The sequence below is a fragment of the Coniophora puteana genome (genome assembly GCF_000271625.1).
Source record: "Coniophora puteana RWD-64-598 SS2 unplaced genomic scaffold CONPUscaffold_1, whole genome shotgun sequence".
Taxonomy (NCBI): domain Eukaryota; kingdom Fungi; phylum Basidiomycota; class Agaricomycetes; order Boletales; family Coniophoraceae; genus Coniophora; species Coniophora puteana.
Window position 1 is genome coordinate 4140774 of NW_006913053.1, and position 23386 is coordinate 4164159.

At 54.0% G+C, this 23386-nt stretch overlaps 5 protein-coding genes across 5 annotated transcripts; 3 read left to right on the forward strand and 2 right to left on the reverse strand.

Moving 5' to 3' along the window:
* Positions 1-2308: 2308 nt before the first annotated feature.
* On the forward strand, positions 2309-3254 carry CONPUDRAFT_149384 (uncharacterized protein; the record flags this gene model as incomplete). Its single annotated transcript, XM_007765682.1, has 4 exons — positions 2309-2579; positions 2632-2831; positions 2881-3140; positions 3191-3254. The coding sequence occupies 4 exons, from the start codon at positions 2309-2311 to the stop codon at positions 3252-3254; spliced, it is 795 nt and encodes a 264-aa protein (XP_007763872.1).
* Positions 3255-3997: 743 nt separating this feature from the next.
* CONPUDRAFT_134551 (DUF726-domain-containing protein) lies at positions 3998-8009 on the forward strand. Its single transcript, XM_007765683.1, has 6 exons — positions 3998-4671; positions 4743-5327; positions 5390-5660; positions 5722-5939; positions 5993-6510; positions 6576-8009. Exons 1-6 carry the CDS (start codon positions 4077-4079, stop codon positions 7815-7817), a joined length of 3429 nt encoding a protein of 1142 aa, XP_007763873.1. The 5' UTR covers positions 3998-4076; the 3' UTR covers positions 7818-8009.
* A 2196-nt stretch (positions 8010-10205) lies between these two features.
* Positions 10206-11442, forward strand: CONPUDRAFT_141505 (uncharacterized protein). The gene has a single exon (XM_007765684.1). It carries the CDS (start codon positions 10386-10388, stop codon positions 11346-11348), a length of 963 nt encoding a protein of 320 aa, XP_007763874.1. The 5' UTR covers positions 10206-10385; the 3' UTR covers positions 11349-11442.
* Positions 11443-14265: 2823 nt separating this feature from the next.
* On the reverse strand, positions 14266-14719 carry CONPUDRAFT_46653 (RNA-binding domain-containing protein; the record flags this gene model as incomplete). The annotated part of the gene is made up of 2 exons (XM_007764415.1): positions 14266-14487; positions 14543-14719. 2 exons carry the CDS (start codon positions 14717-14719, stop codon positions 14266-14268), a joined length of 399 nt encoding a protein of 132 aa, XP_007762605.1.
* A 5990-nt stretch (positions 14720-20709) lies between these two features.
* Positions 20710-23217, reverse strand: CONPUDRAFT_134553 (HET-domain-containing protein). Its single transcript, XM_007765685.1, has 2 exons — positions 23143-23217; positions 20710-23070 (listed from the first exon to the last, which is right to left on the reverse strand). Exon 2 carries the CDS (start codon positions 23042-23044, stop codon positions 20777-20779), a length of 2268 nt encoding a protein of 755 aa, XP_007763875.1. The 5' UTR covers positions 23045-23070; positions 23143-23217; the 3' UTR covers positions 20710-20776.
* Between the last annotated feature and the right edge of the window lie 169 nt (positions 23218-23386).

Here is a 23386-nt window from a genome sequence, read left to right on the forward strand (position 1 = left end):
AGTCTTGGTTGGGATCAGCTACTTCAGAACAGGGAAGTAATTCTATCGCGCTGCGTATATTTTTACCCATGAAACGCTAGCCTATCGTTCCGATGCGGATATACCCTGTGTTGAATTCGTGAGCCTGTCATCGTGTTCACGTAATCGGCCGACGCCGAGATAAGATAATAAGACACGAGATGGGCGGAAAGACCACCAGACGAGTCACAAGTCCCGGGCCAAGGCTCGGGAAAGCAGAAGCTATTTATTAGAGAATCAGAAGCTAAATACGAGTACAGGAGCTACAGAAGTACTCCTAATGTATTTACTAGTATAAAGGAAGCGAGAAATCATACCTGAGCGCTATCAGCGTATCACACACCCTTTCTAAGCGTGAATCCCAAGACCCTGCTCATCAGCCATACGCCTCGCCAATTTTATCTCCATTTCTGATTGCTTTGGACAATTGGATGTTACTTAGGTTAATTCCGAAGTTCTGGAGTCATTTCGCTATCCGGCGCTTTGGTTTGATCATCGCGCGGCTAGGATTTGTACGTAGGCACTATGAGGACAGGGTCATTTCGCATGGTGACCAGCGGTGATATACATAATTGAAAGCGATCGCGAAGCGCGATTCTGTGAGTGTGTGATCTCCCGCGCGGAAGTACAAGGGCGCTGCGGTTAAGACGCTCCCTACGGTCAGGGACGCCAGGCTCGAGTCAAGGCTACATATATTGACTGCCAAACATATCGAGCTTCTACTAGACAACAACTAAAACCTTGATTACGCGAAGAAACAAGCTGGGTCCATTAGCAGGCGTAGCGAACTTCAAGTCATATAAATTGTTCGATGTTTTACGACCTTTAATGAGTAGCGATGTTCTCTAAGCGTTTTTCTTGCCCTTACAAGGGGTGCACGTTCAGTTCTCATCAACGAAGGGCTGCAAAAACGCACTACACAGCGATTCAGTGAGTGAGAATCGAGTCAGATGATTAATTCCGTTCTGATGTCAATGCTGTATCTAGTTTGCACCAAAAGCCTCTCAAGTGTCCGAGTTGCGAACATCAGACTGCGGATCCTTCTGCACTGACTAAACATCGGAAGCGCATTCACGGCTATGTCCCTATGCGCAGAGGACCTCTCCCCCGCGTTGCAGCAGATTCGGCGATTTGCGATATTCACAACAACACGTACGAGCCAGGTCGAGATGCTAGTCTCTGCGAAGACTGTTTTCAGTGGTTATACGACGGTGAGAATGGGAGATAAGTTTAGGCTATAGAGCCTGCGGCTAATCAGAGTTTTAGACGTTGACAAGATGTCTCTCCCGCTCTTATGACGCTGTTGATTCAATGGTCACAGGAACAGCCGAGGGAGGTGGAGCGGCGCATGATAGCAAGAGTCACTCAGACACTCATATACAGCATCTTCCTGTACGAATTCGTCTAAATTGTTTGATAGATGAAGTTTGAGTAACTCTTTGTTCACGTCTGATGGGACAATCATGAAAAGGCGCCTTCAGCCACCAACCTGATATCAAATTCGCGCTTGTCGCGTCGCTCACGACTGAGAGTGCTCTTATTCTGAATTCAGAGGAGCAACGCGGCCGCAGCGTAGTACAAGGGTCTTTGACGGTACAACTTTAACTTTATTAATATATACTGTTCTCGCTAAATCGCACCTGAGCCATTATCTTGACACACTGTCGGACACTTCTAACCGCCGAACTATGTTTTCATTCAATAACCACGGAATCAGACCGATCGTGTTGCAAATTACTTACATGATAGAGATCATTATATACGACAAACAGTGCTTCGACGCGTTCCTGCGAGCGTATGAGCAATATAGTTGTGATTCAGAGGTTCAGAGCTCGGTGGGCGGCTCAACTATGACTCACTCACAATGATTCAGAGAGTGGGTTTTGTCGTTAATTGTGTTTATCGTGTCTGTATATTCAATGTAAATATCGTGACGTCTCGAGTAATAATTATGCACTAAGCAGCCTTGTATGTATGTTCGCCAGCTGTAGCCAACCATACAAAGTCCGGGGATATTATCGCCTGTAGTTCTGAGAGTCAGAGGAGCGCATTCGATGCCGAGCCCGGCGCTTTACTCTTACAGCTATCACTACCTCATGAGTATAAGCGGCCCAAGTTCTACAAACAATAGCTCACACTACGTGGAAATAAGGGTCGCGTTGATCATGACCCAAACGATGTCAAGGCAAACAATTGCAAGGTCTTATATAAGCTTCGAGAAAATACACTTCTCTTCAGCTCTCTTCCTTTCAACCACACCGCCCTTTCCTCCCAGAAAAGCATCCCGGAAATGCCCTCGCAAGCCCAGGCTTACACAACGCCTGCGGGAGCTGATGCGCACTACCACTTCTACTACCCATATCTGCTTGTGCACGATGACCGGTGGCACCTAGGTCCGACAGTAGTGTGGCCTCACCAGATGCCGCCCTGGTCCGCCACTCAGGCTGCCGCAAGTCATGGTGACCTTAGACCTATGTACTCACCACTCGATGCGAGACTCGTTGATGTCGTGCCCGTACAAGCTCCCGAGGCCGCTTCAGTCCCTTCTCGAGCTCCTCGAGGTGAGGTATTCACGTCCTAGTGATCTCGGCTTCAGCTGACAACTGCTTAAAGGAACAAATAATAGGAAAATGGAATCAATCAACCTTGAGGACAGGGTTAATCTTCTGTCGGAGGACGCGTACACCACCGACGTCACGATGGACGGCTACTATTGCACAAGCTGTGAGACACGCATCAATCTAGACCTTCGTAAGAAGTATGCACAGGCTACCTGGGTTCTACACCGGAAGTTGTGCATCAGAGAACGTCAGGTTTGTAGCTGACTGGCATTTCGTTCGACGTCGAACTGATGCTTTCAAGTGCGAGTATATGGCCGCGCTACGGGCTGACTTCGAGAAGACACTGGAAAATAGGGTGGCACAAGAGGCTGTAGAGGAAGATCATCCAATGACTCGCGAATCACCGGAATCGGATCTCAACGAGATAGTTAGGGGTCTCCTTCGCTCTCCTTCATATGTCCATAACATGTTGCAGCAACATACAGATGAACTTATGGGGGAGAGCGAAGATGTTGCTCTCGAGAACGCAGGCAGGGACGTTCAGATCGAGCGTAGCCCAACGTATGTCATATCTTACTCTGCGGATTAGTCGGCTGAGGCATTGTTGCCAGACCACGACTGGTACCGGTCTTCAGCTGGCCAGAGGAGTTCGACGACGACGATCTGCATGATTGAGTCGCGAACTTGTGATGTGCATAGCTGCACATGCAGGCGATCGCCACCGAAACCCAAGGTGGAATTGGCACCCCGTTTGATCTGGGAATTTTGTCAACATTTTGTCAGGTAAACAGTCGATCATTTACATACTGTAGCTGCATGTTAACCAGTAAAGAAGTAGCCGCTTATCAACAGTCCCCTGACCGAGTCTTCTGCCGTTGAGTCAATGTGCCCGATTGTGACATACTGGTGATAAACTGACGTTGAGATGGCGAGCCTAGCAAAGCGAAGGTAATTGGTGCTCCCGCGACTTTATCGATACATGTCGATGAGCATCTCAGTCAAAGCGGTTGGGCAACGACAAAATGAGCTTGCCTTCGCTCTTCGACCACCTCGGTTGTACGTCAACCACGTTATATGCTACTTCGATGACGCAGAAGTATCTCAGAAGAGGTCTGGTTGATTAGATGAGTTCTGGAACCCATCAACAGGACTTTCTGGAGGACAATTCCGACGGTGATATGACCGGGGCTCGCATTCCGCCACCCATGTTACGGTGATGTACCCGGTGGTAGCATGCTGTGGAGCGTTAAGGTCGACCCATAAGGTGGTCCATCTAGTTTTCCGACGCAGTGAGCAGACCAACTTTTGGTGATCGTGGATGTCAGATCAAGAGAAAGGGGTTCAAGTTTATCGTGCGAACGCAGAGCACTGTCATCCGCGATCATCGGAAGCAATGCCGAGCCGCATCACGCCGTCCTGCCATAACACTCATCATAACCAGCTGGGCTGAGGGATAAGCTCATGCGTCTGCTCTAACCCTCTTCTCTTCAACCCGCAATGCCAATGAGTATTGACAGAAACGATGCAAAGGCGAAGAACCCGTTTATCTTTGACGACGATGATGACGACGACGGCGGGTGGCAGGACATGCCTATCGTAAAGGAGGACGAGTTCGCCGGGGGGCTGGACGAGGAAGACCAGAAGAAGTACCGCTACGCTCCTACTTCTGCCAGAAAAGGGCCCGGCGGTGCGGGAAATGCGACGGGAGATTTGCTCGACTTCGACGACGAGGGCCGGGAATGGCGGGCAAAGGCTGAAGTAGGCGAGGGCGAGGAGAGCTCTTATACAAGGCTCAGGGTCAAGGAAGACGACGATGATGCGGACGACGTTCACCTCCGCACGAAGTATCTCTTCGACGAGGACAAGGCGATGACGCCTCTCAGCCAGATGCAGGCCACCAAAGACATGCTCACCGAGGCGCAGCGCATCGCCTACGTCGGCCTCTGCGCTCTAACCAGCAAGGAGATGGTCGCCTGCGTCCAGAAGGTCAATCTACCGCAGTCAAAACGCAAGGACGTTGTGCACAACACGGAGCTTTGGATGATGAAGATTATGGGTCGTCTGTACTACCACATGGAGCTCGAGACTGCAGGTGAGCTACCCCTTTCCGCGTATCACTAAGTACTCTTTACTCTCGTCTGGCATACTGAACGAGCCTGCCAGAGCAGAAGATGATTGAGAGTCTTGCCATGCACGGCGTCATAGCCGAGGACCTTGTCCCATCCCTCATGACGACGCACACCGTCGCCAACCCCGAGTACGATCCAGAGGAGGCCCGCAGACGAGCGCAAGAGCCCACCCCTGAACCCGCACCCCCCTATCAGCCTGAACCTCCCGCAACACCTACAACTCCCCGAACCGCCACAGGCCCTACCACACCAGCACCCTACCAAACCACTGCCCGCGTCCTTGACCCCACATCCGTCGAGCCCTTGCCCGGCGTCTCAACTACGCTCTCGTCCGTCGACAAAGACGTCACGCTCGACGTGCGGTGGACGATCCTGTGCGACCTCTTCCTCATCCTCATCGCCGACAGCGTGTACGACGCACGCTCGCGCGTCCTGCTCGAGGCCGTCGCGCTCAAGCTCGGCCTCGGCTGGCTCGACGTCGTCAAGTTCGAGGCGCGCGTCACGGAGGCGCTCGAGATCCAGGAGGGCGTCGAGAAGATGGAGAACAAGGAGATCATCGACGGGAGCATGAAGTCGCTGCGCAAGCGGCGGTATATGATGATGGGTCTCGCCACGCTTGGTGCGTGTCTCGCTCGTCTTTTCATGTCTGCCGTGACTTCCTAAACGTGATCCCCTTGATAGGCGGCGGTATCGTCATTGGTCTCTCGGCGGGTCTGCTTGCCCCTGTCATTGGTGCCGGCTTAGGCGCTGCTCTCACCACCTTCGGTATCTCGGGTACGACTGCCTTCCTCGCCAGCACAGGAGGCGCCGCGGTGATCACGACTGGTGGTGTCCTCACTGGCTCTGGTATTGCGGCACGCGGTATGGCCCGACGAACACAACAAGTGCGGACGTTCGAGGTATTACCCTTGCACAACAACAAACGCGTGAGCTGTATCCTCACCGTCCCAGGGTTCGTCCTATCCACTACCCATTCTTCTCCGTACATACGCTTATGTACTCTATACACGCAGGTTTATGAGCGGCAAGCTTGACGATCCACGGTTGCCGTTCAGCGTGCTCGACCCGATCGTGGGCGACGTGTTCAGCGTGCTATGGGAGCCCGAGATGATCCGGGAGACGGGAAGCGCGCTCAAGATTATGACGAGCGAGATCCTTACTCAGCTGGGCCAGACGCTCCTCCAGCAGACGGTCATGACGGCGCTGATGGGTGCGCTCCAGTGGCCTATCAGTCAGTACCTCCTCTCCATCACACATTAATCCTGCTGACTCTGTCCATGATAGTTTTGACGAAGCTTGGATACCTTATCGACAACCCCTGGTCCAACGCGCTCGATCGCGCCCGAGGTGCAGGCGCCGTCCTCGCTCAGCTCCTCCTCCACCGACACCTCGGCGTGCGCCCCATCACGCTCATCGGCTTCTCGCTCGGCGCACGCGTCATCTTCTACGCCCTACTCGAGCTCGCCAAGGCCAAAGCGTGGGGCATCGTGCAGGACGTTTTCCTCCTCGGGAGCACCATCGCGCCCTCGCCCGCGGAGTGGAACGACGCGCGGGCGGTCGTCGCGGGCCGGTTCGTGAACGCGTACGCGGCTAACGACTGGGTTCTGAACTACCTCTACCGCGCGGCGGGCGCGGCGCTCAAGCGCGTGGCGGGGTTGAGGCCGGTGGAGGGGATCGCTGGGCTGGAGAATGTGGACGTGACTGATAAGGTGGCGGGGCACATGAGTTACCGGACATTTATGCCGCTTATTTTGGATCAACTGGGGTTCCCGGTGTCGGCGGATTTCTTTGACGAACCTGTGGTACGTGTGTTCACGTTTTTTTGCCTAGTCACTGGTATAGGTTGGGTGCTCACAAATGTCGATAGGAACCTGATTTTGAAGAAGCCCGGGTCGTCATTCGCGACGAGGATTTGGCGTCGCAGAAGAAATCGTGGTTTTCTCGCGGAAACAAGAAGAAACAGCCAGTTTCTCGCGGCAGCGTCGCCAATATGCGCCCTCCCGCTGGGGTCTCTGGCTCCACGAGCTTCTCTCGGAAGAGCTCCATGCAGAGCGAGAAAACCGGCGCAGCAGGCGACGACGAGCTGCCTCCGCGCGAATCATCAAGCTCTGCGGGGACCCCTGGGCCGTCGAGGCCATCAACACCAGGTACTCCCGGCTCGGCTAATGCGAAGGAAAAGGAGAAACCCTCAGATGCTCAGGACAAGAATGGAAAGGACCCGAAGGACGCGATCCCGCTGCACGCAGGGTTTGATTTTGCCGCGATGCACGCGCTTGTGGGCGAGGCTGCGCCCGAAGAGCTGCAAGTTCGCCCTGATACTATCTCTATTCCACCGCCACCCCCGTACACGCCCAGTGGCTTTGCGTCCTCTCACACTGGTGATTCGAAGACAGAGACAGAAGAGGAAGATGAGGGTGACGCAGGGCTCAGCGCAGCCTTCGGGCGTGGCGTCTCGCTACAGCACGAGGCTGACTACGCCCCCTCATTCTCCCCATTCGGACCCTCGAGCGCCACCACCCACTCGCTCTCTTCACCACACCCACACATCTCGTCTCCGTCCTCCCCCGTTTCCTCCACCTCCACGCATGCATACACCTCCGCAGGCGTACCGCCGGCTTCTCACTCCGGCACCCGTTCCCCGTCCTCGGTTCCGCCAGGCGCCTCTCTGAGTTCTCCCGCCTTCGACTCCACACCTTCTTCGCCCTTCGCCGGCCGATCGAGCTCCTTCGCGAGCCACGATCCGGAGCCCCCCGCGCTGTCCTTCGGCGCGGCAGACGGCTCGGTGTGGAGTCCTCCGCCGTTCGATCCGGGCGTGGGCACAGGGTTCGGAGGCTTTGGGTCTGCTGCCGGAACGTCGATACCGTCGTCTTCGGCCGATCCTCTGGGCTTTGGAGGAAGCAGAGGGTTTGGGCCGAATCTGAGCACGACGAGTGTAGGCGGTGGGTTCGGCGCGGGTTTGGGTCGGCCACCGGACTCGGAGGAGCCTTCGTTGTCGTTTGGCGGTGCGGATGGGAGTATCACGCCTGGTGCTGGCGACCCGTGGCGGTCTAAGCCGGAGAAGAAGGGGAGTGCAGCGCCGAGCTGGATGAATAATCCGTGGTCGAACTGAGTCCTTGCGAGTTTGCGTGGTTGATAGTGTAGGTGTGACAGTGGCGCGGGCTATACGGTGGGTTTCTTGGATGACTATGGTACTCGGCATGCACTCGGTTTTTCGTCCCTAAGCTGAGATACCAAACTGTATATGTTCTGTACAACAGTGTATGTACAGGTCTTGGCTTTAAATTTATAATGCAAAACCGGCTGACATGAGCGTGCATATGGGCGGTTTATGCATGTGTTTTGCTGCTCTCACTAGGAGTCTGTGCTTCGGAAAGCGTCTATGAGGAGATGAACCAGACTTCCTCGTCAATTGACTTCAGGCAGACACTAATTTTTAGCGCTACTCCAAGTCCATTCTCGCCACCATCGATAACAGCCGCGTAACTGGTTTTTGTGAACTAGCGCCGTGGCGTGTGTATGCGATGGCGCTAGCACCAGTGGGCCGACAGAGTTTCGGGGAATCAAGCTCAGGTGCCAATAGGTGCCAACGAAGGACATCGGCGTCAGTGTCAGCCAGCCAATCCCATATTGGCCGTTGCTGTTTGAATCTGCAGGTTGCTTATTTCCCGGATCAACATAAAAATGAGTGCGGGGAGCAGTCGGGACAGTCCGATCGGCGGAACACACAGTTACTTTTGCATTTTCTTCTCAAGCTATTCTTGCTGAGAGTCAGCTTCGAAGAGCATGGCGGGGCGGGCGGTTTTACTTTGTGCTTTTCCGGCCTCTTGTTTATGCCATCGATGTTTGTTTCGCCTTTCCGTTCGCTATATGCAGTCGCTGGCCACGGCGATTCGCTGCCGTCGTATACAACCCCGATCAGGCATTTCCTTGCTCGTTGAAGCTACATCAGTAAAGCTTAAAGCACGATATCTAAGGAAGACGTCACTGATGCAATATGATTATGAGAATCAGCGAGATGGAGATGGAAGGAAGAAGATTCATGCCCGCGGGCGAACCCGTCAAGTTGGGCCGTGCAAACGCTGTCAGCGTCAAGGTTGTCTCGTCTGAGTTTAAAGCCAAAGTTAGCACGTCCCGTTCCGGCTTTCGCTTTGGCACGTTGGCGAAAACAAAAAGTCATCCCGCTGTCGCATGTCTCTCTGCACGCCATGAGCGTTGCGATCATGCAGCGCGATGCCGATGTGCCGAAGAGCCAACGCCGGGTGCGGCCCGAAGGCAATGGGAAGGCGTTGCTTGCGGTCATCACGCATTTGAAGCAACAACAAAAGGATGAGCTGAGCTCGGAAACATGGTAGGACGGCGGAAAGCGGTGGACGTAGCTGGCTGGCGGAACAAAGGACGATAGGCACGCATTCTTGAACATTCCTATCAAAACTCGTGTTTGGGCTTCCCGAGGACATCAATATCGTCAAACAAAAGCACAGAACGGGCCACTGACGGGCCCGTCCCGAGAATGCGGGGTAAGTGGTGCGAGAGGCGCTTGTGATAAACGAAATGAATGCACATAACGACGAGCAACAGCCTGAGATGAATGAACTGATAATTGCGGGGGATGGTAGGACCGATACTCTGCGGATGAATAAATGGTGGCGCTTTCAGTGAGGCGGATGACCCGGGCTAAGCGAACGATAAGCGTGTTGCACCGGTGCATTGCGGTGTGCGTGATTGGGCGTTATTCATTCGAGCACTTCCAAGAAGAATAGCGTGCGAAGAACATGATGTGAAGAGTTGGTGGAGGAGATAACATGTTTTTATGGGAACACTCGGAGAGAGCGTGTTAATGATAAGGTGAAATGTCCGCATGGATGACAGACAGGATGGGAGAAAGAGATGAGTATTGAGAGAGGTATGTCAGTATCCGGTAGCGCGATGACGTGAAGAGAAGGTGGGACGGGGCAGGCACTGGGGTGCTTGCAGGTTTCGTTATAGGATGCACTTCCCAAAGAGTAGAGCACGGAGGACGGGACGAGGCGTGGAGATAATAAATAAGTAGGGAGAACGTGAATCACGGAACAAGGGCGGAGTGGGCATGGGATTGGGATGGAGCGTCAGAGGGATTCCGATAGCAACTGCACTAATATGTTGCCATATCACGAAACATGTTCTCACATTTTTTATCATGGTAGACGTATGGACAAGGGAGGCCAACAAGGCCACGGCGAAATGAGCGCAGAGAGGCTGAGAGAGATGCTATGGTTGTCATGAGAGCGGCTGAGAGGGAGAGGCTAGCAAGTGCTCGCTGAGTTTGTGAGATTGTTGAAAGAGGACAGCCGAGCTGATTTGGGCATGGCCTCGGGAACGGTAAAGGTGCCGACTCCAAGACGGACAGGTCAGGGGTTGACAGTGACCATGATGGCTTGTCAACCACACAACCACATCCCCGCCCACATGTTCCCCTTGATATAAAGATTGGGTTCATCCCCCCCTCCGTCAACCAGCTTTCACCCGGTTCCTCTTCTCTCTCCGGAGACGCTCTCCGTCTCCTACTGGGAGATTCACGCACTGGGCACCCTCTCGAGCTGCTCCTGCCCTCTGTCCCCTCCATTATATCACCCTCTACGCCAAGGCGACTCACCCACTATTAATTCGTTGGCAGAGAAGCTCTAGTCTGCTCAAGATCATGTCCCCGCGTCCCATCCTCAAACAGCAGCGCGCTGCACTCAAGCAGGCTCTGCCCCCTCTCCCTTCTCCCTCTCCCTTCCCTTTCGCAGCCTGCCGCGTGGTCGACGACCTCAGCACGCCCCATGTCCACTTCCCGCCCACGCCTGGCATCGTCTCAGGCGAAGCCATCACCCACTCGGCGTCCTACTACGACCGCTCTTCAGTCGTTGTGCAACCCAACCAATGTGCCATGCCTGGACGCCACGCACGCACGGTTGAGGACGACCCCTCTGTGCAGCCTGCGAGCCCAAGCCTTAGCCCGTCGCTCATTCCCTTCTCAAAAGAGCGCGCCGAGGAGCGCGCACAGAGCCTGCGGATGGGGAGCTACTTCCACCCGCGTGCGTTTGAGGCGTGCGAGCCGGAACCACCGGAGCCCAAGCCGGAAGAGCGCCCATTCCCGGCGTGCGCTGATCCCCCGACCCGCCCTCCCGCTCTCGTGCCCGACGTCGGATCGTCCTCATCTGAATCAGACGAGAGCGACGGCTCGATATTCACCCCTCCAAATCCCCCCTCCTCTCCTCTCCCCGCTTCAAATAGCAAGGGCCAACGCTCGTCGCTCGACTTCCTGAGTGCCACCCTCGCGCTCAACTGCCACCTGCACGACGGCTCCAACGCCGCACCTTCAAAAGACAACATCATGGCCTCGCCGATACCCCGCATCAGCTCGCAGGACGAGATCGCAGCCGCGATGGCCTTCCTCCCACACCCGCGCCCCGCCAGCCCGCTCGCCATACGCTCTCGCCACCACCTTTCCCCGTCGCACACCTCGTCATCGCGCAGCCGCACGCCATCGCCCACACGCGAACGCCGCGACCGCACCCGCCGCTCAGGACGCACCGCGCGGCGGAAGGAGCCCCCGATGCGGATGCCGGACGCGTTCGGTCTGCCTGCGCTGGACGACGGGTGTCTCGGCGGGTTCTGAGCTGCACCTGGTTTCATCGACATCGTTGACGCTGTCTCGGTTGTACTGTCATCCCATGACTCTGGTTCTGGTCGCATCTGCATATCATACCCCCACTGCTTGTCTCACTGATACCAATCTGTTACCATCCCGCACCTGTTCGCACATTCCTTCACCACTTTAATCGCTACCCGCTTTTATTCTATCCTTATCCCATTCCTGTTCATTCTCCGCATCATTGTGTTGTATATCCTGTACTTTCCTTCCCACCAGGCTGTGGTGTATCACGTCTCGCTGGTTCCCACTGCTGCAGCCATCGCTACTTACCACCATCTTCAGGTGGCAAGTGACATTGCCAGGGTTTATTAATGTAATACTTTTCGCTCGGGTTTGGATTTTGTCACGACATCACGAACGAACTACCTAGTACATATCCTCAGCATCATCTGGTCTCCTCTGTTGTACAACCCCTAGTGTTTTTAGTACCTAATGTTATTCTACTTCGAACTTCTATTGATCCGGAGAGCCTCGCTGCGCAAGTCACCACTATTCTGCTACCATCAGACGCAAGCAAGCACGAGTGACCCTTGGGGACCGCTTGCACAGCACGGTGGGTCAGCCAAGATCAGTCGAGTTACCTCCGCCCTCCAAGACCAGCACCGCGCCTTGGCCTTGCTTCTGTCTCGCCTTCAAGCATCCTTCTCGTACCCCAGACAGATCTCGCACAGCACGGAAGAGGCAAAGATCGAGCGCCCACGTCTCACGAAAAATAAATGGAAGTCACCGTCTTGAATCTTCTGTTGTCTTCTGCTGTTTTTCATCAGAGTGGAGCGACCTGACTGGCCCTGTCAATCGGGACAGCACAACGAGAAAAATGCGGAACTGTCATGCGGCGAGCGGAACTTGGGGGCTGAGCGGGAGATCACGGAATACGTGCGCACCACTCCGAAGCCGTGTGCAAGCGACAACTTCTCCCGGCCAGCTCATGCTCACCCGGGCCTGCAAGTCACCTGCACCCTCAGGCTGCACCCACCTGCTCAGCCAGTTGCCAGCCGGGCATGCTTAACCGGCTCAGGCTTCAAGTGGACAGGCGTGCGTGCCCCACCTGGTTTTTGCTCCACGAGAACGGCAAGTGTGGCCCGGGTACGAGTCCGAGAAGCCGAGGAGAACGCCATCTAATCTGTTGCCAATCTACCCGCATCTGCGTCCGACTCCGACTCCAACCAGTAAGTCGAACAGCGGTGCACAGCCACCATGCACGAGAAGGAGAGGGAGAAGGAGGGGTGGAGCTGGATGTCAGTCCCGGAAAATTGGCTGCCAGTCCAAAGCAGTTAATTGATCAACGTTGAACCGCAAGCTGGCGAACAACGCCCGTTGTTGGAGCGCTTTATTTTCGAGTTCGTGTGTTCAGCTTGGCGGCTCCGTGTTACCGATTTGCTGGCGGCACGCGAGCCCCCGCAGCAACTAGAGTGAGCCTGCACTTCGTTCAACCAAGCTCCCGCCGGCGTTCGTCTGAATCCTCTTGTGGATCGCTGGCTGCACCCGTGCGCATGAGGAATTGAGCGTGTTTGAAAAGCGCGCCGAGCCTCCACCTTACATTGGCATGCTATTGGACAGGTCGACGGAAAGAAGTACTACTGGATCCTTGAAAGGACATCGTGCTCGTGCTTCCTCCTGGTCCAAACAGATAGTATCCCCAAAGCCACTGAAGTCGCACCCATTTGTATCCCCTTCGAAGGGATGCAACAACACATGTTAATCTCATTAGCGATCGCCGGAGGGTAGGTGACCCGGGTGGAGGGACTACAACTTTCAGCATGCTCGGGCCCCAGTGTACACGCCTTGAGAAGTGGAAGCGGCGTCGGTGTTCTCTTGTTCATCACTCCCAGACTCTGAACTTGATTCGCCGTCATCTTCAGTGCTGCGTCTTTCCGAGGCAGTGGCAAGACGTTAGATGGCGGGCTTTAAGCACTTTTATAATGATTTTTGATTCTTAAATCCGAGTATATGAGTGCGCACCTACTTTCTCGAGCAATGCATATTGCAAGAATGCGACTCTTTGTGGTTTTGACGGGGCGGTCTCGCCCAGAAAGGCCGAGCAACTTCTTAAAGCCTTGAACTTATCGCAGAGGTCCCTTCGGTGCGATACCAGTTTGGAATATCTTGCAAACGCAGAAGGCGGACAGAGGAAGTGGGCGCCTCACAACTCCTTACCTCATCACATATAGCGCGTGAAGAGGAAAACTTTCACAAGAACGACACAAAGGCTGAATGAATAGCATTTCGTCTAGATAGGAGAGAGCTGGATTTACACACGTAACGTGCATACAACATCTCGGGGAAAACATGGAGAAATCGAACTTAGCCTTTTCATCTGTTTTTTTGCTTGTATTTCGGCCTTCGTTCACCAATCCTTGATTACGAGCTTCACATAGATGACTGGGTTATACTGTAGTTGCTGATGGCGCAAGCCGGTGTTAATATTCTTGTTGTTGTTGGCATATGCGAACCCATTGCCATTGCTGATGATGCCGACGCACAGGCAGGGGAATGTCGAGCTCAATACCGGCGTTCGTAGTCCCGCCCACCGCGGTCATAGTCGCGTCCGCCACCGGCGCCGCCGCCGCCACCGCCGTAGCCTCGGTCATAGTCACGCCCTTCACGTCCGCCATAGCCACGGTCATAGTCCCGGTCCCGTCCGCGGTATTCGTCATACCGTCCGCCACGGCTCTCGCGGTGGTCATCGTGTCGTCCACCGCGACCACCGCGCCTGTCGTCGTCACGCGAGTAGCGGCTATCGTACGGGCGAGGATCGTATAACCGTTCGCCTGAGGGAAGATATGAAGTTTAGACAAGGTCACCGAGTGCAACCTGATTCCACTCACTGTCGCCTCTCTTCGGCGGGCCGTAGTACCTACCAGGGGTGGGAGTGCGCGCTCTAGCACGACGAGCCTGTGTATAACGTCAACAAGGGTGACGATAGGTGGAGAGCAGGAGCGGCGCGGCTCACCTTTTCGACATTCATGTTCTTACCCATAAGGTCGGTCGCGTTGAGCGCGGTAATCGCTGCGTCAGCTTCCTCGGCGGTCTCCATCGTCACGAACCCGAAGCCGCGAGACTCGCGCGAGTGCGGGTCGTACATTACTGAAGCCTTCTTAACCTGGAGGACCACTGTCAACTGGACCTGTGAGCGCAGGATCAACACAAAAACGCACCCTGCCAATTTTCGCGAACGCCGCCTCGAGGTCGCGCGTGTCAACACGGTTGCTCAGACCCGAGACGTGCAAGTTGTTGCCAGGGTTCGTTCCGCCGTCTCCATTACGTCTATCTCTGTCGCTCGGTTCAATTTCAAGACCATGGGCTGGGTGCTTAGGGTACTCACCCGCGATCATCGCCACGGCCAGGGCTCCGGCTCCGGCTCGAGCGGCGCGGGGGTTCCGCGCGGTCGCGTCCGGGAGAGCGGGCACCGTTACCGTTGTTCCAGCTCTCGTCACCTGTACCGTTGGCCATGGGCGCGTCGTTAGGGATGCTAATGCCCGAGGGGGCCATGTCTTGCGTTTGCCAGGCTGGGGGGCGGAAATGTCAGGGCGGGGCGAGGATGAGGGCTGACGACAAGGAGAAGGAAACTGAGGGCGAGAGGAGAAGGCGGTGAACAGGATAGACGGAGAATGATACATGGGGGTAGACTATGGCGAAGGATACTGGGAGGTGGGAATGGAGTGGCGCGAAGTGGTGAAAAAGGCGGGTGCCGAATTGTATACAGTAGTGAGGTCGACTACGGTGGTAGGAAGAATAGACTGAGGCGGTATTGTGCTGGCCTTGAGCCGACATTACGCGCTACTGTGGCCGGTCGGTGCTGTATGCCGGCGCTGGGCGCTGAGTGGTACCGAACACAGGAAGAGAGACGTGGAGAGACGTGGTTTGTTGAAAGAGACGTATTGATGTCGAACGACAGGTGCTGGTCGGCGACTAAGGTGGATGCTGAAGACGTACCGTCGTCCATTGCTGAGGTTGATAAGGTCGTAGGGGCTGGTGAACTGCTGGGTACTGGCTGTCGTCGAGGCTGGTGGTGAGAAGGAGGCAAAGGAGAGCGGGAGGCGCGGCAGAAAACTAAATGCGGCCGGCATTGCTGGGCAAACAGACACAAACAATCACCGGAAACGCGCGCGTCGGCCCCCATAATGGCTCATCTGTTGACACAGAACACCGTACTGTGCTCACTCCAAGTCAATGTCTGCACTCGTCACGGACTCGCTGCCGATGTATCTCTTCGTCGCTCAGGTTGTTTGAAGAGATTCCTATCCGTCTAGGCAGCAAAGATTAGTCACGGGCAACGTAAGCACCCGATTATACCGTTATACCAATCGATTCCACCCTCGTTTAACGTGTTGGTCTTCTGCATCTCCCCTTACCTTTCTTCATCGTATAACGCACATTTTACTAGATGACGGTTCGCTAGAGCGTTCCTACACGGCTCTCAAAAAAACCTTACCCTTAAACGGATCCTGTTAAAGTTACCATGATGTGGAATGACATCAACTAACGGCCTTACGATTCGGACTTGCGAATTTGTGAATCTTATCAGTTGTACGTTGCAACCATAAGCTCCTTATTTGCGGAAGGTCTGAAACTGGCATGTAAGGCAGGATGTCGTCCATTTTCGGCACTTCATTTCATGTAATTCTGACCTTACTACGACCACCCGGCTCGTCGGGTGCATGTCTGGCGTGAGGACCACGCTCTGATCTTGGCGAGAAACCAGATGCAGACTGCCCTCTGTCTGCTCGTACCAACGAGTTCGTACACATGCTACGGGGCCTATTCATTGGTTACTTCTCGAGTTATCAAGGCTTGACGCGCTCATATGACGTCGAAGGACTGGCCTATGTCGAGGCTCAGGAAGCGCTGCGATCATGATGCTTCAAACCAACCAATAGTGGTCATCGGAGACGGGGAGGTTCGTGCCCTACATAACCTTCCCGAGGATTGTTAAGCTTTTAAGCTTCCTTGAAGCGAAAGGCAGAGATCATCACTTTAGTGGCGATAGTGACGTCATCGACCCGTGCACGCGTGGACGCTAGTGTTCTGCCGACGTACCATACCTGGCATGCTTCGAGGGCAGTATAGTGTTCAAAGGGACCGTTCTTGATTCACTCCGCACCCTCTTTGTTACCGTCATGTTCCGCCTGTCACCCTCCTTCGTCATTGTCACCACGCCTACGCATTCCATATCTCACCCAGTGCATGCTAGCTGGAGTGAACGAAACAGGATGATGGACTAGCGATTATCTATTCATCTATAGTGCGTATCAACGGACTATTGAAGGTGCGGACCCATCGCCCTTGCCAATCGTGGAGATCGATGGACACACGCTCTCCTTTAAAGCAACCCCTGCTCAGGATTGAGTCTGACGTACGTAGGGTGCACCTTCGGTACTCAGTCTCTCCTTCCGGTCATCGCAACCCCAGTGTCCGCTCTGCTATTTCATTTCTAGATAGCTGATATTTCATGACATGTCTGCTGTCGTGAGCGACTCTCCCTAACGTCGGTTAGACGATAGCAACGGAGACGCGTAAAGGTAGCCATTTTTACCCTAAACTTCAAAAGCGCCTCTCGTGCCTCTCCCACACATAGGACGAGTCTAGAATGGATGTAGGTGGTAGTGGAGGCTACTCTCTGATGATGAGTAACGCCTGTCTTGATCGTCGACGAAGTTGTGATAGGACTTAATGCTCCATATCCAGGCTCGAGCAAAGACAAGCCCGAGTCTGTCGCTGTTCAACCGCTTTTACTGATATGCTCATCAACACGCACCGATGAGGTCATGATCGGTACTCATCACCTTCGACTTGTTAGGCTCGTCGTCTCAACGTAAGTTGACCACTGATGTTATCATCGAACAATTTGACTCAACCGCAAAGGACAGGCTATTGCTAGGCGGCTATTTCTTGTACTTGAAGGCACCACAACTGCCGTATGTAAACAAACGACTGTTCACCTGACAGAATAACAACTATATTCCCAGAAAAACGGAGGCGAATGCGTTCTGGCGTCGATCGCTCGTAAGTCCGGCTATGCCCGTCTCAAGTTCAGGACTCAGCTGTATAGGCCGTCGTCATCGAACTCCTCCGGCCAGCTAAAGACCGGTACCAGTCGTGGCCTAGACAACAATACCTCGGCCAACCGATCGTAGAGAAGTGAGAAGTGACTTACGTTGAGGTGAGCTCGGGCTGATAGTCACTCCCTACGTCCTTGAGAGCGACATCTTCACTTTCTCCCATATGTTCTTTGATTTGTTGCTGCAGCATGTTAGGAACATATGAGGGAGAGCCAAGGAAGCTACTGACTGCTATGTTGATGTCCGATTCCGATGAGTCTCTCACCATCGGATGATCTACTTCTACAGCCTCGTGTGCCACCTTGTTCGTCAATGTCTTCTCAAAGTCAGCCCGTATCGCGGCCATATACTTGCACTTGAAAGCATCAGTCCGACGTCGAACGAGGTGGGAAGTAATAACAGACCTGACGTTTTCTGACACACAGCTTCCGGTGTAAACCCCAGGTATCCTGTGCATACTTTTTGCGAAGGTCTAGATTGATGCGTGTCTCGCAGCTTGTGCAATAGTAGCTGTTTGTCGTGACGTCGGTGGTGTACGCGTCTTCCGACAGAAGATTAATCCTGTCCTCAAGGTTGATTGGTTCCTATTTCCGTTTCTTTGTTCCTTTAAGCAGTTGTCAGCTGAATCCGAGATCACCAGGACGTGAACACACCTCACCTCGAGGAGGGCGAGAAGGGACTGGAACGGCCTCCGGAGCTTGTACGGGCACGACATCAACGAGTCTTGCATCGAGTGGGGAGTACATAGGTATAAGGTTACCATGACTTGCGGCAGCCTGAGTGGCGGACCAGGGCGGCAGCTGGTGAGGCCATACTACTGTCGGACTAAGGTACCACCAACAACCGTGCACAAGTAGATATGGATAGTAGAGCTGCGTATCAGCTCCTGCATGTGCTGTGCAAGCCTGGGCTTGCGAGTGCATTTCCGAGACACTTTTCCGGGAGGCAAGGGCGATGTGGTTGAAAGGAAGAGAGGTGAAGGGAAGTGGCCTTTCCGCAGCTTACATAAGGGCTATCAATTGTTTGCCTTGACACCGCTTGGGCCAGGGTCAACCAGGCCCTTGACCTCCTCCTTTTGTTTTGCAGAAAGTTACCCTTACATGGACGCAATTCCAGTCTCCGAAGCGCTCTTTTTCCTCTCCCGTACCATGCAGAACAATTACTTTACTCTCGTCATGGCTTGCTATCAGTGAGAATTCAGCCTTGATACTCATGCTGTAGTGGAAACCGAGTCTGACCTTTGTTATGCGTCTGGACAATGATTGAGTATATTGGCTCAACCGTCGTTCGGCGAATTCCGAAACGTGAATCGGAGTGAACTTCCGTCATATTTGACTTCAACGACGGGCTCGAAGGCACCTGCTACTACCTACGGAGACTCCCAAATTTGAGCAAAGCTCATCTTGCGAGTGTATATTGGAGGAAAAGATGAATACTCACCCATGTGACCGCGAAGCATAAGTACTCTGGATGCCGGGTCTAGCCAATAACCAATCTGTCAAGAGCATTTGACTTTCATTTCTGCTTGTTAAGTGGTTTCATTGTGCACTTTTCATGGGTATGCTCGTAATAACGCGTTCCGATGCTTTTGGCACATTAAGGGATTGCTGTGTCAGCAGAGGCTACACTTGAAGAAGTCCCAAGCTAGAGAATTCTTGCGCTCTCAGAAGCCACTAGGAGAATCGTGAAACCATCACTGATGTGCGAGCATGTTGCTTCTAAACTCTGTCGGAGAGCCTTGACACCCGACGATAGCTTGAAGATAGTTTGACGCCGGACGAATTTCCAGGGATCAACGGTGTACTGATTAGGTTCCGAGTCCTCTCAAGCTGACGATCACATTGTGGAAGTGTAGCGATCAGCAATCAACGATCCCGATGATGCCCAATTTCGTAAGAAGTGAATGAGGGATTGATACGAACGATTAGAGGCCGAGTATATTGAGTACCCGATATACTTCGTGTACAGTAGCAACACGCTTGGAAAGAACAAGGCCTACCGAATGTAGGATAAGAGCATGTATGCGAGAACAAGGATCGTGCGAAGTCGCTATGCAACATATCCAACACGTAAGTATTTCCCATCGGTCTTGTGGCTCAGTAGACCTTGATCGACGCCTTTCCACTTGTGTCGAACGCGTTTCATGATAATTATGCGACGCTACTCAAGTGATTGTTATACCGGGGTATTTGCTTGTTAGAAAGTGGATAAGATACGATTATAAATTCTACTGTCATTCCCCGCACTGTGCCCCTTCGGCTCTTAGGCTATACGTTTCCATTCCACAACACTACAAGAGAGATGACTTGTTGATGTCTTGAATTTAATAAGCAGTAGGTTCTATAGCGTCACGTTTATCGACACTCACCGTCATACAGCCATTGAACGCAGTCTTCACAAAGCTTGACATCTCGGTCTGGCTCGTACATGTTGTTGTGGAGATCGCAGTCAACCGTATCTCCTACAGCGCGGGGGAGAGGACCTCTACGCTTTGGGACATAACCGTGAACGCGCTTCCGATGTTTGGTTAGTGCAGAAGGGTCCGCAGTCTGGTGTTCGCAACTTGGGCACCTAAGAGGCTTTTGTTGCAGACTAGATGCGAAAATAACGTTAGAAGAAATCTGACCATATGACCCGACTCTCACTTACTGGATTGCTGTGTAGTGCGTTTCTGCAGCGCGTCGCTGATGAGAAGTGAACGTGCAGCCACTCTGGGGACAAGAGAAACGCTTTGAGGACATCGCTGTCCACCTCAAAACGTCAACCTCTTACGTTTTATACGACTTGAAGATCGCTAAGGATAATGGAACTAAGTCATTTTGCGCCGCATATGTCAGACTTGTGCTTCTTGCTCAAGCTCAATGTTTCAACGGTCCATTTAGCCCTGACTCGAACCTGAATTTCACGACCGGTAACAGTCCAAGGCCCATCGTAGATGGTTTTTGAATGTAGTACCCTTGTACTGCTGCGTGAGAGATCCTCCCTTCAGAGAGGCTTCCTTCGTGATCGCTTTCATTTACACACGTCGCCGCCGGTCGCCACGTGTAATGTCCCTGCCCTCATATCTAGCACTTACGTACAGGTGCCGAACATTCGAAGTCGAAAACAAATAACCGGCTAATCAAATGACTCCAGAGTGGCAGACTGAACCGAATGGTCTCCGAGCAGTCCAAAGTGAAGTAGACGCCCATTTTTGCCAAGTGGTGCAGCTACCTCACACGCCTTCATGGTCAGCTCATATCCGAGAGTAACGGAGGATCAGTGGGACATATTATCATTGGGAAAGGGAATCCTTATCAGTGTAGTTAGCTAGCGTATCAGGGGTACAACTCAGCGCAACAGGATCACCTCCTCCCCCCATTTCCCCGATTCCATCCAAGACTTTTCATGAACAATGCCGGACCCCAGCCGCTCTTTAACCTCTATCCCGGGCTGCGCTCGCAAAGCCAGAACATACAACCAGAAGATCGGCCCAGAGGCGTTCTCGCCAGCCAGCAGTGACTCGCCCGGACCCCATGAGTGAGCACGGCAAACGACTACAAATTGGAGTGTTGCCGGGGACGGGTGATCCTTGGGAAGAATAACGCGGCTCCCCGTGCCGTCTGCTTCCCCGGTTACGATCACGAAAACGGCTTGTTCCGTACCTTCGACGCGATGCTCCGAGGTAATTTCGTTGGCTACTAACCTGCGAACTTGGAGCTGAGCTGACATCGTGCGGAATACGAGGGTACCAGGTTTGAGTGGTTGCCCGACCGGAGGAACCCACGCGTCGTCCCAAGATATGTGGCGAGCCAGCCGCCCACTCTCAGCGACAATCTGACGTGGTTCCAGAACAGGACTGGTGTGCTTAACCTCGAGACGGATTAACGCGCCGTCGTCATCTACCAAGCTCCACCGTTCTACCAGCGATTCGTCTGCTGCGGGAACATCGTTGTTCTCGTAGATAAAGAGAAAGTGGTTGTTGGGGCCGTAGCGTACCGGACCGCGCCACCCAGACCACGCCCATGACGGCCATGGCGACGACATTGTATCCCCATCGCTACCTGATCTCCGCTCGAGTGCACGGTCCGGATGAGGGTGCCACAACAGCACAAGCTCAAGCTCTTGCACGGGCATCCCATATCGGATCGCTTTCCCATCCCCGCTGCCCGCGAGCCTCGCGGCGCGACCAAAGGCGGTGGCGAGAGCCGATATGGCGATGACGATGTCTCCCTCGTTTGTCAGGCTCCGAGTTGTGTACACTTTCACGATATGCATCCACATGTCCATCGAGTCCCACATCTTCCCGGGGGACCAGGGCGAGCGCCGGGGAATGAACGCATATTTTCCCCGCGCTCGTGTAAGCTGGTGTGTCTTTGGCCCATAGACGCTGGGTCCTTCCGTCTCGGCTGAGAAGCCCTCAGCAAAGAGGTCTGTACCGCACTCGAAGTACACCTGGTGGGCGGTGAACACGAGACGCCGCCGTGATAGGACGATTTCTTGGAGTGTCCAGCCGCGCGTGTCCCAGGAGGAGCGCACGAGCGCCTCATCAAGGCCTGGAAGTGCAGCTGAGAGGTGAAGTCCCTGGACATATGCTGTCGGCTGCGTCTCTTGCCCAACCACTCGCGTGCCAGCCCGGAGGCCCATGAGAGGGGCATGGGCATCGTCTCCGCCAACTGCGAAGACAGTCAGCAGTGAGCATGCATATATGCGCTCCATCACGCCAATCTGAAGGGCTTTGTCGGAAGAATCATCTTGGCTGATACAGAGCGCGTCGATCCATACATAACGAACACCGATTTTGCGAGCGAGGAGGACGACATCGGAGATGGTACCAGGCAAGATGGAGATGGGGAGGCCGCCCGGCGCCGAGCGCGCCGAGATATTGGTGGAGCAAGTCCAGTACGACGCGCCGTCAATGCCCCAGCGATAACTGAGGGCGAGGTAACGGCAGTTTGGAGGTGTAGAAACCACAGCCATATCCTCCACATCGACCATCCGGACATAGCTCGGAAGCCCATCGTTGCCCCTCCACCAGTCCCGTCCACACACATCCCCATGAGTGTGCTCGCATATGTGCAACCACCGCTTGACGAGCTCTACATCGACCGTCTCCCCCACCATGCGTCCATGGTAGAGCTTCCGGTGCCCAAGCGCCAGCGCGGTGTCCTCCATGATCTGGATTGCGGGTGTGAGAGCAGAACTTGCAACTGCCTGAGCAGCCAAGACCTCGGGTGGCCTGTATGAGAACGTCAACGGGAAGGAGTTGGCGGGGTTGAATCCGTCAAGAGAACCTGTATCAGAGGACCCGACGAGCACTTTGACTTCTGAGAGGTCGACATTGAACTTGTTTGTGTCGAGGAGCCACGTCCGCCGGACAAGCGACGCTACAATATTGCAGAGTCCGCAGGTGCTCGCTTTGTCGAGGATATTCGGGAGGGTACCGAGGGTTACGGGATCGCTCCCAATGCGTTCGTAAGGGAGCATGCTGCGGAGATCTAGTTTTGAACATGTGTCACAAAGAGGAGAGTCTTCGTGTGGGTGTGCATTGGCGCTGAGGCCTATGTAGCCACCCAGGCGCTGGAGAAGATTTGTTCCTTTATGAAACGGGGATGGCATCGTCAACAGAAACTCTGCACAGAGGCCTGGAATGCAAGTGCGGACTGTTGAGCGGGGGTCCTCTACGATGTGGCGAGAAAAAAGGGAATATAACATACACAACCGAGGAGTCTAGTACAACGGACGATGTCCAGGTATGTGGTTATTGCCTGAGAGAGCCTTAGACGTGGTTGCTAGAAAAGAGGCGAAAGAACACGGGCGACACGTTGAAGGCGTCGTCGCCACCGTTTCAGGTTTGATTCCCACCGGAGGGTGTCTACTGGCAGCCCAGACGCGCACATTCCACGACATCGTGGGTAGACGCCAGTAAGAAAATGTTAGAGGGAAGGTTCGTAGGTGGGA

Bases quoted from the DNA above. Each gene is read 5' to 3' on its own strand.
- CONPUDRAFT_134551 (XM_007765683.1), top strand. From the start codon at position 4,077: ATGCCAATGAGTATTGACAGAAACGATGCAAAGGCGAAGAACCCGTTT. The intron at 4,672-4,742 runs GTGAGCTACCCC...CGAGCCTGCCAG, and splicing joins CATGGAGCTCGAGACTGCAG to AGCAGAAGATGATTGAGAGT. The intron at 5,661-5,721 runs GTTCGTCCTATC...CTATACACGCAG, and splicing joins TGTATCCTCACCGTCCCAGG to GTTTATGAGCGGCAAGCTTG.
- CONPUDRAFT_141505 (XM_007765684.1), top strand. From the start codon at position 10,386: ATGTCCCCGCGTCCCATCCTCAAACAGCAGCGCGCTGCACTCAAGCAG.
- CONPUDRAFT_134553 (XM_007765685.1), bottom strand. From the start codon at position 23,044: ATGCCATCCCCGTTTCATAAAGGAACAAATCTTCTCCAGCGCCTGGGT.